This window comes from Mercurialis annua, linkage group LG2 (genome assembly GCF_937616625.2).
Source record: "Mercurialis annua linkage group LG2, ddMerAnnu1.2, whole genome shotgun sequence".
NCBI lineage: Eukaryota > Viridiplantae > Streptophyta > Magnoliopsida > Malpighiales > Euphorbiaceae > Mercurialis > Mercurialis annua.
In genome coordinates this window covers 55,466,963-55,480,517 of record NC_065571.1, presented here as the reverse complement: position 1 = coordinate 55,480,517, position 13,555 = coordinate 55,466,963, and the positions used below count along the sequence as shown (strand labels likewise).

Sequence of the window (13,555 nt, the reverse complement as noted above, 5' to 3'; positions counted from 1 at the left end):
ATAAATCCTTTAACTATTTTTGGATATTGTTAAGCACCTTTAACTTATTTTTGGGCCACTTAAACCCTCTAAATTTTACAAATGGTACACATAACTCCTTCCGTTAAACATGATTTGTGGTCAATCGTTTATCAGAGTTATTAAAAAAATTCAAATATCTCTCAAATTAATATTTAAAGGATCTTTTTATTGACAGAAATTTTTAATTGGGGACCAATTAATATTTTTTATTTTATTTTTTTCCCTCACTTCTCTTCTGTCAACTGTTTTGCCACCGCCGCCATCCTGCCTTCACCTTCCTACCACATGAAGACCTTTTGAATGTCTGACTGAGTTTGTCTCAGGCGAATCAACCTCTGTTCGTCGAAAGTTGTTATTTTTTCTTTTTTTACTATTTTTACTACTATTATTATTATTTTCTAAATTGAATTGGATAAATATAATTAGCATGAAAGATTAATTTTAAAATATTATTTAATTAATGGTGTTCAAAGAAAGAAAAAGGTAATGATGCTAAAATATCCATAAATATAAAGATATTATAAACATTAAAGTTATAAATATTAAAGTAATTTTTGAACCCTTTTTTTATGTGGTTATGAGAGACACTTCACCGATTAACGGGTGTTTCTAACTGTGATTAACGGAAGAGATTATTTGCCCCATTCCTAAACGTTAGAGAGCTTAATTGTTCCCAAAAATAGTTAAAGAGGTTATCTGTATTTTCTTAGAAACTACAAATTTTTCTATACCGTGTGCCATTAGATTATACAAGATGGAGTGGTTGACGAGGTGCCACTGGCTGCCAGCGTGTACATTGTGTGTACAAAGTGGACGCATCTGTAAATTAGATAAATTTCAAATTATTATGCAATTTTGTTTATGATGGATATAATATTACTTTTGTTATAGGAAACAAAAGTTATTCTATTATTAATGCCCCGATTCTATTGAATAATTATCTTTATGTAGCTAAATTTAATTAGAGATATATGGCATACTTGGCTTTAAAAATAGTATACTAGTATTTATTTCTTATTATTATTATTATTATTATTATTTTGTTAAAGTATTAATCTTATTATATATAATATATTTAAACTATATTAAACAATTTGACTCTTTGTAAATTACATAAATATTACAGATATTATATTATAGTGGATAATTTCATTAATTTTATTAAATTATTAATTATTTTATTTTTAAAATTCTACATAAATTATCTTACAAAAAATTAATTGTTTTTATTTAATATAACATAGCTTATTTAAAATATTAAAATCAGAATATTAAATATTTTATAATTATCTAACATATCAATAACAACAACAGGTAATCAAATTTTACCAATAAAGTAATATACTGATATGCATCAGTTATCAATATGGCAAGTGAGTGTTTGGCCTGATGGCCAACCTCACATTTGCATTTGCAGAGGGCGTGGGTTCTACCCACCCCTCTGCCAGTCAGTGGGCTGAAAAATGAATTTCGAAAAATTAACACTAACAGCTAACACCTAACATAGAATAATTCTATCTCCGACAAAAAAAAAAAAGTTATCAATATGCATTATTAACTATCATTAATAACTATCGGCCATCTGGCACTAACAACCAATAAATCAAAAAATTCAACATAAACTTGAAAATAAGTTTTAATATAGCTCAATTAGTAGTAATCTTTATCTTTAAGCAATATACAATTTTATTTTGTAGTGAAAGTCAACTGATCTAGTCACAGGAAGTCCAGCTCTAGACTAAACCACAACATTGTTATTCCTTGATTAATTAACTCTATCAAATAATTTAATTTTTGTGAATAATTATGGTACATGATTGAGGTATAAAAGTTTTCCAATCTTCTGATTTTAAAATTGGAATGAGTCAAACTGCAACCAATGAAGAGGAAATGTGAATAGAGAACCAACAAGCTGTAGCTCAAATGGTATAAGCGTTGGACACAAAGTGTTAAGGTCGTGGGTTCATTTTCTCCCACAAGCGTTCCCGCGTCGCCAATTATCAAAAAAAAAAGTGAATAGAGAGAGTCAGATTCATCAAAAGAAGGCGCGGTTTGGCAAAATATTCACAGCAATTCAGAATTATCTTTTCAGCAATGCTAATTCAAATCAATTCTGAAGAACTCAATTGCAAGTGAATCATCTCACACATTAGCAACTAATCGATTACCACAAGTGACAAGTCAGTCATGAACAACTCAATTGCAAGCTTGAAAAAACTCAAGTCCAAATCAAAATCTCGACGAGTAGTAACATATCTATGTATTAGAGGTCCGACATTGAATGAAACCAACATAGATAAATACCGCAGCCAATAAGGGATTGTCGTGTTATATATGTAGAGTGATTTAGGGACTATGTTCGCTTATATCTTTCGCCAATTTTGTATCTCCACAAGATCAAACCATTAGCTTGCGTAACCTTGTTGAATATTTATTTGGATCAAGAAAATGCATATGTTTCATGATTATCTTGTTAATGCCTTGGCATTCAAGGTAAGGTGCAGAGCACTAAATAGGAATTTTTCGACAAGATTTGTAAACATCCTCAATCTTAGTGATTGAATCTTATATTGAGTGAAGGTTCAATTTACCCCCTATACTTGGCACGAAAGATCAAATAAGTCCAACCTCGCAAAACCGGATCAATTCACCCCACAACTATGCAAAACCGGATCGGTTTCACCCTTTTGACCAAAAAAGAGAGTGGAATAGCCAAATTTTAAAAATTAACCCTAATTAACTCTAATTAATCTTAATTAAAACACTAATTAATCCTATTTAATTTAAAATTTAATTACTATAAAATTAGGGGTCTTTTATACCCTTTTTCCTAATTAATTCTAATTACACTTATAATAAATTATAATTAATCAAAATTAACCCTAATTAAACACTTAAAATACTAAATAACCTCATCTAACCTAATTAATTTCTTCTTCTTCTTCCAACCCATCACCTAAAACTCATCCTCGCCGCCATCACATCACTAACCACTTACCACCATCACCACTGTCATTTCAATTCACATTAATTCTTTCAAAACCAACTAAATTTAAACAGTTTAAACAAAGAAACCAAAATTCTAACAAATTTAACAACAAAAATCAAAATTCAAACAAATCCAACATATTTGGATTCAAAAAGTTAACAATTTCTTCATCTATTTTTCCTGATTGCCGTTGCACATGAAGTTTATTCTCCCGCCGTCTGGTGTTGTCGCCGCCTGATATTGCCGTTGTTGCTCTGTCTGCCTCTATTGCTTGAAACAAGGGCTGCTTCTACGACGAAGGCCGGCTACTGCTACTGCTGCGATGAAGGTCGTCTGCTGCTGCTTCTACTACTCCGACGAAGATCGACCTCTGCTGCTGGTATAACAAAGGTCGGCTGCTGATGTTGTGACAAAGGTCGACTGCTACTGTTGTGACGAAGGTCGGCTTCTTCAACGAAGGACGACCGCTGAGATGTTGTGAAGAGGAAGGAGATGGTTGTGACGGCAGAGGCTGGTGGTTGCCGGTGAAAGGAGGAAGAAGAAAAAGAAATAGGTATTAGAAAATTAGGGTTTGAACATTTAGATAGGAAGAGATAATTGAAATGTCAAAAGTTTGAAATGGTCCCTTTATTTGTATTTAAAAGTTGATAAAATTTGTGAAGTTTTAAAATTGTAGAAATTAAATTATATTTTAAAAATAATTAAATGTGAATTTTGTAAATAAAATAAATATTAAGGATTATCTAAGCTTTTAACCATCTAAAACCACCAAAAATCGGAGAGTGTGTTCACTCTCTAGGGTGAGAGTGGGGAAGGGGGTGTTTGATCCGTTTTTGCATAGTTATGGGCTGATTTGATCCACTTTCACGAGGTTGGACTTATTTGATCTTTCGTGCCAAGTACAGGGGGTAAATTGAACCTTCACTCATCTTATATTTTACTAAATGATACAGAGCATATAACCAAAAAAAACTCAACAATCATAGCAGTAAAACTTGACTTCATTTATATCATAATGCGGTCTTCCAATAAAACAATTTGAATGAGAACACTAACAAGTTCAAATCTACCATTTCAATTAACTCAAATCTCTTATTTACAGAGCATTAGTTTCGCCTAACTAAAATCTGTATATTCATAAATATCTATCATCAAAGTTCAGAAAACTCATGAAAACACCTCCTCCATTAACTCATTAACAAGCAACTTCTCTAAACCATTTACCGTCTGCTCAACTTCGTTCAGTGAGCATCCGTTCCTCCAACCTGAATCCCATATTCCACTCAACACTTCCGCGCACATCATATCTCTCTCCAGAATTCCATAGACGCCATCAGCACATACTTCGTAATCAGAAAGCTTGTTGTACCTTTTGAGAGTTTCGACTCCGCTACAGACTTCATCCACCAATTGCTCTAAAGATAGATGAGTTCTTGGATTTGCAATATATGTTATTATAGGATGTCTTATTTGTGAATCTGGAAGGCTTCTGCGTTCGATGAACTCATTTGCGTAATCTAAACAGAGTTTCATGTCAATTACTCCTGAATCGTGGATTTCAGTTGGCAAGATCTTAGGATAACTCACATTGAGATGAAAGGCCTTCTCTGCTGAATTTAGAAACGAAACGCTGCTCAAAAGCAAATCTTTTAATAGGTTTCCCGTTTTGAAGCGTGTGTTATCAGTACTACTTTGAGTCATTTCATCATCTGCTTCTTTGGAATTTTCAGAATCCTTTCCACTTTTGGGAGCCGGCCTACTAACAATGGAAAAAGAACTGTGGCTGATATCACAATGCTCTGTAAGGAAGAAATCGAATCACATTACGACTAAAACAAGGTTAAGAAAAACTAATAAATCACAAATGTTCATTAATATATATATTATAAACTATATCAGCATGTGATCACTAATAGATTTATATTTTAGGAGAAATCCAAATTAAATATGGGATCGGCAGCTACAATAGCGAATGGTAACTTGAAGATGCAGCTTACTTTCAGTTTCAAATTCCAAAGCAATTTTGTCCTCATCTATAGATAATTGTTCTGCAGCTATGATGGCGGGTTCTTTCTGTTGAGAGTAATTATTGCATGATAAATCAATCCTCTTCTCTTCTTCTTTACATTCTAAAATATCAGCCTGCAACAAATATGAAAAGCATTAGAAAAAATGAAACATGGCCTGCTTAATAGCTTAGTTCTTTTATTATACTTCAATTTTGCATTCCATTTTAAAATTTCATAATCAGCCTGTTAATCAAACTTGGAACCGCAGCAGCTGAAAGTAGATTTAGACAAGCAAGTAATCCAAAAAGAAACACGGGCAGTTTCAAGTTTAAGGATTTCAAGAAAGACTTACAGTTGGTTTAGCTGATGTAGGCTCACTGGCTTGCTTCTCCTTCTGCTTCCGATCCTTCAAAGAATGGATTTTATTTTCCGTTGTGTGCTTTGAGTTGGTTTTTCGCGTAGAACCACGATGTTGTGAAATATGATCATCCGTAGTAATTGATCCAGCGTCAGGTTTTCTCGGCCTTGTTGTGGTCAACTTGGCTTGATCTGGAGATCTTGATACAATTTTACTCTTCAAAATCTCCTTTTCTGCTGGTTTTCTGCTACTGGACACCGCCTTCTGATTCTTATCAACTTTCTTATCAGTTCTCTCCTTTTTCGGTTGCTGGTCAAATGCAGGATTAGAGACTATTACCTTATAAGAGTCCTTCAATTTTCTCCTTCTCTCTTTCTCTTCTGCTTTTATGACTATCTCTTTGTGATCCTTAGATTCTTCATGGCTAAGTCTTTTCACGGGAACCTGTTCTGCTTTCGGTTTTCGCTTCACCTTGTCCACATGTACAGCCTCTTCTTTCTGATCAATGGTTCTGACTTCTTTCTCTATTGGCAACACGAGTTCCTCTATGCGATCCTTTGCCCCTTCTTCCAGGATTACCCTTTCCATCGGAATCTCCTCCGCTTCTGAAGTTCTGTAATGCATTTTCCTGGAATTTGAAGTTTTTATCTTCAATTTTCTCAGCATCATATTTCTGCTCAAGGCTTCATCTTCCCAATCCGTTGGAGCAGGAGCCTTTTCGGGTCCTGACCGAGAAACATGCCTAGGTTTTATAAGTACAATTGGCGGAAAGTCATCAATCGACCTTTCTCTATAATGAAAATCATTCGACTGATGGGGCTTGGTATTAATCTCCTTGGGAGAACCGTCTTCCATAAGCCCTTGAAACTGCACGGTTTCAAGAATTTCCTTCAGTGTTCGTCGCTCTGAATTTGCCTTTTGTGCAACATACTGAGGCTTCCGTAGCTTTGGCATTTCGATATCAAACACCGGTCTCCGCTCTAACTGTTTTAGGGAAGGTTGCATCATTGCTTTCGAGGGGATTTCTTCCAGGCCCATAAGCTTGGCAATCAAATTTGGACTTCTCTCCACCTTCTGCAAAGTTGTCTGTGAGGAAAAAGAACCAGTAGAATGACTATTATCGGACTGAATTACTGAAAATTGGCTCGAGCTAGAGGAGGCAATATTCGTAACTGAGTCCATCCTGCTCTTATGATAACTTATCTTCTCTCGCTTCGATTCATTTGGCAGCAAATTTTGCCTAGCAAAACCATCCTTTATTGAGTTTCTAAGCTCCTCAATGCAATCTCTCGAATAGCCATCATGTCGATCTCCAAATCGACGCGAAATCATTCTATCACTCCATATTTCATCAATTCTCCCTCTTTCTAGCTTCTCCTTCTGCTTCTTCTTCAACTGAGCCATATACTGCGACGCCTCTTGCAACTTACCAAGCATACTCAAAGACTCCTGAAGATCAAGAGCTCCTTTCAGCAAATCCTTCGCAATATCCTTCGACTGCCCATCATAGCTCAACCCTTTAGACCACGAATCAATCAAATGGTTCAGCTTATGAGCTCCTCGAGAAACCTCGAGAAGCTGAAACGAAGACGGACTATGATAATCCTCTGCATTCCCTTTAAGCACCATCTCTTCTTTCTTCCCCTCGTATGCGCCCGATTTCTTCTCTATTCTACGAGTACTCTTAATCTTATTCTCCTCCCTCTTATGAGACACACTCTTGGATCTTCTAATTGTCCCACACTCTACAACTCCATTTGGATCATCACATGTCACAAACGATCTGTACATATTCTATTAAACAAATCCTTTTAGCATTGACAATGTCAAATTCTAATACTAACAACTAGTTTAAAGAACCAAAAAGGACAATTACTTATAAGTAAAATTAATTAATACTCACATAATGTCTGGATATTTAATCAAACCTGTCAATTCCTCTCCCTATCAAATATTGAAAAACACAAACAGAACAAGAATCAGTTGCCGCCATGATAAACAATTCATTATCCTTTTGAAACATTCAAAACTACAGGACAAAGAGATAACTCCAAGAAATGCAGGCCATGATCAAGAAACCAAACCAGAATTAGAAAACAAGATTAAAAAACAAGAACCCATGATTAAAAACCAAGAAATAAACAATTCTAACCAGAATTCAGCTACCAAGAAGTGATCAGATCCATGGAAATAAAAGCAGTCGGTGCATTGACTAAAAGTATGAACAAGAGAGCGTGTGAGCGAGGGTAGCTTCTTTAATATATATTTTAATGTGATTAGATTAATGAGGGAGACAATGAAATCAGTGAGAGATTAGAAAAGAAGGCGCAATTTGGTTTCTTGTCGTAAAGTGTTAGTGTTGCAGAGAGAATCTGACTGTGAATAGATGACGATATGGTGAAAAAGATGACTGATTTTAAAAACATGGGGTACAAGCTACTGTTTTTTTAATCTTGATTGGAAATTAGAAAGCTACGTCTAAACGTGTTTAGCTTTTTTAATTTCATTTTTATTTTATAATCAACCTTTTTAGTTTTTAATTAATTCGCTGATGTGAGACATTATGTTGGAATTTGTTTATATTCTTTGCATGATCATATGAAATACGTCCATTTGTGTTAAATTTAGTTTTTTTTGTTTAGAAAAATTGGCCTTAAATCATTGACTCAATTGATGTTTAAAATCGAGATTCTAAAAACACTTTAAAAAATTTAACTATTTAAGTTAGACTAAATTTTTAAAAAGTATAATGATGTGCGCTAGACGTTATTGTGCTAAGATTGTGGGATTAATTTTTTTTTTTGTCAAATGGAAAGAATCTATCCTCTCTAGTTATAATTAGAAAAGTATATAGTGATTGTTATTATAGTTATTGATGTTATTAATTGGCTTTTTAATAGATGATTTAAACTGTAACAAAATAAAAGTTTTTCTTTCAGTAAATAGGCAGTGTATTAAATAACAAATAGGAGTACAAGTTTATATTTTTATAATAATATTAAAATATACATTAAAATAGATTATAAAATTATAGAATATGTTATAATTTATGATTTTATTTAGATAAGTACTATATTTTTTGAAAAATAAATTGTACTATACATTATTTTCTGTGTTGATATTAAATGATTAAATCCAACTTTATGAAGGGAAAATATAATTATTTTAGTAGGCTCTTTTGGACTAGTAGCATTATGGAGTTTGACTTGTATTTTTTTACTAACAACAAAGGCATCGAGCAATCGAATATGAAATTTTTATATTCAATAGTATAATATTTTTTAAAATAAAGTATATAAATTTTAACCGTCAAATTATTTATAGACAAAATGAACGATGTTATTATCGCTAAGTTTTACTTTTGGGTACTGATTTATATTTTTCTTTCATTAGATTCTTCGTTAACATGTTAAAATTTGAATTTGAAAGTATTATACTAGATTTGGATAGTCTATAATTGGAGCGTTAATGTAAGTACATTTCATCATTAAGTTGAAGTTGGTTTAATTATTATCAGTCTTGCATGCTTCAACCATACTAACCTGAATTATTTGTTCTATAATCTAATAATTGATTGCAATTTTAAATTACACTGCCAAAAGGGTAGGGTTCACCGCACCCTAATCAACACTTCCATTCTTGCATTTTAAATTACAAGGTATAGTATAATATTAATAAAATGCATGGCATGGCATTATGGATGCACAAAAACCTAACCAAATCAAATAATAAAACCAATAAATTTAATTAGTTCGGTTTAATGTTGTTAAAAAAAATCGGTTTGTTTCAATTTTAAAAATAAAATATTTTAGTTTGATTTTAGTGCAAATCGGATTGAACTAAAAAAATCATATAAACCTGCTGATTTTGTTTGATTTAAAAAAAAAGACAATATCATTATAAATATATTTATATCTTTGACCAAAGTTATAAATATATTTTTAAATAAAGTGATAAAGTTAATTAATTTTATGATTTATGATAAATGTATTTAATTTTCAATTTAAACCTATTTTAGATACATAAATCTCATTTTTATTAAAAAAAAAATCTCTCATTTTAAACCCAAATAATCCTTCATATGCGAAAATAAAAATTGATTGTGTAAATAATTATTAACAAACTCAAAATTTAAATCACCACCTGTATAAAACAAACCATCAAAATAGTTTTAAATTGAATAATATCACAAATTATAAGATTGACCATATGTTTTAAAAATATATTTATCATTTTGGTCAAAGATATGAATATATACAATTAGTTTACTTTTTCATAAATATAATTTGATTTGTTATTAAATATTAACATAATTACTGTTATATAAAGTCATTAAATTTAAATATTTTAATTTAATTTGTTTCGGTTCGGCTCGAAATAAATGCACATCCAAATTTTCAATTACTAGACATAAATTACTAACAATGGCCTACAACCTAAGATCATCAAATTTATTACAACTACCAGAAATAATTATCCATTTGAAATTTTGAATTCAACCCTTTAAAAGGACCTAAAGTCATAACTCTAAATTTTGGCATGCATGCCATTTTAATGTACAAAAAATTTAAGCTAACCATAATTAAAGATTAATGGTAACCACCAAACCAACAACCCCTATAACTATTTGCTTGGCTTAACCAAACCAATCAAAGCATTAAAACCAAACTATATATTATAATTTATTTCCAAAATCAATGCATTGTCAATTCAAATTTTTTAATTTTACAGTTCAAAATATGATAATTTAAGTAAATGCAGTCACAGGAGTCATGTATTTGACACTTTTGGGTCCAACCATTTATAAATGCAATTTTACTTTGTACCTAATGTTTGATTGCCTTTTTTGGAGGTAGACATAAATAATGTATGGTTTTGAAATTTTTCAAATTTTCAAAGTTTTAATTTAATATTTTAGTCCCTATTGATAACATGTACAGTACACTTTAGTCCTTAATTAAGCATTCAGGCAGTTTTTTGCATGTTAATTTCTTTTTTTCTTGGTTTGGATTTTTTTACTTATATTATTCAACTAATAGTTTTCTTGTATAACTGCGAGTTGTCATCAATATCATATTTGGGTAATCACTATCGTCCTCTGAGCTTAGGTTAAAATTACTTTTGTTTTTCTTTAGACTTTGAGTTTATTTTTTTTAATTCTTTAATTCTCTTTAACTGGAATCTCTTCTAAGAGAATTTTCTTTATATAATATCTCAAAAAATTATCAAAATAATAGTTTTAAAAAAAATTAAAGAAAAAATAATAATTTCGACAAAAAGTTTTTTAAAAAAATTAAGGCAAAATCCATACGGAAGCCCCTGTACTATACCATTTTTATTCAGGAAGTCCCTACTGTAAACTTGATTACATTCAGGTCCTCATACTTACCAAATTCCGATTATAACACCCTTACTTGGACTGGATTCCACCACAATGCCACTTGCCTTTTATAGAACTAGGAATCATAGGCAGAGGAAAATGTTTTTTATTCCGAATTTTGGCATAAATCAAAACACAAAAACTGGCTCAATTTTTATAATTCATTATTTAAACTATTTGTAACTAAATAGTTGCATCTGTATAAATTAAATGGGATTTTCATAGGGAATATATATATATTGTTCTGACTTGTTTGCCCCAGTGATGTAAAATAAGCAATAAATGTAGGAAAATCCATTAATTTCATTTTCAAACCATAACTATGATAAGAAAATAAAATCCAGTATTTAAGAAAGTAGATTCACTTGTCCCCAAAACACAATCTTGCACCATATCATAATGTCCAAAAACAAAAAATAAATTGGGAATGAAGTTGCATTTGCAGTAGTTGCTAAATGTGAACCCTCATTCGCAAACATTTAAATATTTTTCTTTTTTTTTATTATTTTCTTTTGCTATTTTGACAATTATCAACAGTTTAATAAATGCTATTTATAGTTTTTCAAAGAAATAAAAAACTTGAATAATTATAAAAGAAATACTACTACAAAACTAATTACAGGTAGGTATCTTGGCAAGTTTACTTGGGATATAGTATAATTAAATATGGTGGCCCGGGTGGCAAATTCTTGAATTTAATGTCACCTTAAACATTCATATTTACAATGTTATCATTCAAATTTTACCTGAGAAATTGATTGTGAAATCAAAGGAAACACCAAAAGCTAACTCCAAGTAGCTTCTACTAATTTTGAGACCTTGTTAATGGTTTTATGCTACTTATTGAGACCTTGATGGATCCATAGATACCGATTTGGTTTAATGAATGAAAAATCTCGAGCCTCTAAGGTCCAATTAATAAAAAATATTAAATTATTAAAATGCACTCAATAAAAGATGATGAATTTTACAAAGTTCAGTCGAAATTTAAAAGTCTAGTTACTGAATGAAAACATCTAAGGTCTAGTTAATGAAAAATATATGAATCTCGAAGTTGAACTTAAGATATGACCGGATGATTATTAAGACTATTAACAAGCGAGATTCTCGTACTACAAATATTCTGATAAAAATCATTCAATATACAACTAAGAAGCATAAAAACTTTGACAAAGTTGTGCATCTCGTTTCAAAAACATTTCCGAAACCGAAAATTCCCGGAAACTCATAAGAAAATGTTTCGAGTTGTTTCAGTAAATCAAAATTTATATATATAGCATTTAATAATTTTTAATTTTATAAATATATTTGTGAGTGTAGCGGGGTTCGCGATTTGTAAATGGGTTTTGAAAAGGGGAGTTGCCACCTAGTTCAACTAGGAATTAATACGAAAAGAAAGCTTTATTGATTTCAGAAAATGAGAAATTTTACATGATGAAGAAGAAGCTACATGCCATGCCTTTTATAGCACAAGGATGGCAGTTACAAACTACTCCTATTGGCTACTGAGAAGAAGGCATTGTTGATGTCTAACTGATGAAGTTGCCAACCTTTTACTGCAGCAAGAGCAAGAAGAGTCCTAACTGTTGTCATTTTAACAACAGGAGAAAAAGTGTCTAAGTAATCAAGACCTTCCTGCTGAGTGTATCCTTTGGCAACTAATCTGGCCTTGTGCCTCTCAATTGTACCATCTGCATGATATTTCAACTTATAGACCCATTTACAACCTATAGGTTGTTTTCCTGGAGGTAAATCTGTGAGAATCCAGGTTTTATTCTGTTCCAATGCTCTTAATTCTGTCTGCATAGCCTGCTTCCAACTGCTATGTTTGATAGCCTCATTGTAAGACTTAGGTTCAGTGTTGGCATCAATAGAAAGAACAAAATGTTTGTAAGAAGGAGAGAGATGATCACAAGTCATTACTGCAGACAAAGCATGAGGACTGGTTATAGTTTTGGTTAAAGATGGTGGTAAAGAGTAAGTGAAGTCTTTTAAGTGGTTTGGAGGATGAATGGTTCTTGAAGATCTCCTAAGAACAGGAAAGTCTTCAGGTTGAAATAAGGATGGAGTTGGTGGGGAAGCAGCAGGAGCTGCATTCCAAGATACAGATGGAGATTTTTGATGGTTTGGTGATTCAGGAGAAAGATCTCCAGAATTTGATGATGTAGATTTAATGTATGGTTCATAGTCTAGTTCTGAACTTTCTGCAGATGAATCAGATTTAGAAATGCATGGTTGTTTAGAGAAAGGAAAGGTGGTCTCATAGAATATAACATTTCTAGAGATTAGGGTCCTTTTTGAATCCAATGAGTACAAGATGTACCCCTTTGTAGCAGCAGGAAGTCCTATGAAGACACATTTCATAGCTCTAGGATCAAACTTGGATCTACCATTGCTGATAGTGCTGGCATAACACAAACAACCAAAGATTCTCAAATGACTTAAAGATGGTTGATCACCATATAATCTTTGGTAAGGAGTCTGATTTGATATCACAGGAGAAGAGGTTCTGTTTATCAAAAACACAGCATGCTGCACACAATATGACCAGAATTGCATTGATAAAGAAGCTTGAAACTTCAAAGCTCTTGCAACATTCAAAATGTGCTGGTGCTTTCTCTCCACTATGCTATTTTGCTCAGGGGTATAAGTACAACTGGTCTGATGTATAATTCCATATCTGGAATAAAAATCAGTGTTCATAAACTCAATACCATTGTCACTTCTGATGGTCTTAATCTGCCTGTTAAATTGAGTTTGAACAAAGACCACAAAATTCTGCAGCAAACCTCTAGTCT

The 13,555-nt window shown here is 32.0% G+C and overlaps 1 protein-coding gene across 2 annotated transcripts; it reads right to left on the bottom strand.

The window, feature by feature from the left end:
- Positions 1–3,993: 3,993 nt before the first annotated feature.
- Positions 3,994–7,793, bottom strand: LOC126669330 (uncharacterized). 2 transcript variants are annotated; one of them, XM_050362777.2, is made up of 5 exons: positions 7,530–7,793; positions 7,281–7,321; positions 5,372–7,171; positions 5,008–5,152; positions 3,994–4,809 (listed from the first exon to the last, which is right to left on the bottom strand). In XM_050362777.2, the coding sequence occupies exons 3-5, from the start codon at positions 7,166–7,168 to the stop codon at positions 4,178–4,180; spliced, it is 2,574 nt and encodes an 857-aa protein (XP_050218734.1). In that variant the 5' UTR covers positions 7,169–7,171; positions 7,281–7,321; positions 7,530–7,793; the 3' UTR covers positions 3,994–4,177. The 2 variants fall into 2 exon arrangements, with proteins under 2 accessions (XP_050218734.1, XP_050218735.1); XM_050362778.1 differs by lacking the exons at positions 7,281–7,321; positions 7,530–7,793 and having other exon boundaries at positions 5,372–7,274.
- Between the last annotated feature and the right edge of the window lie 5,762 nt (positions 7,794–13,555).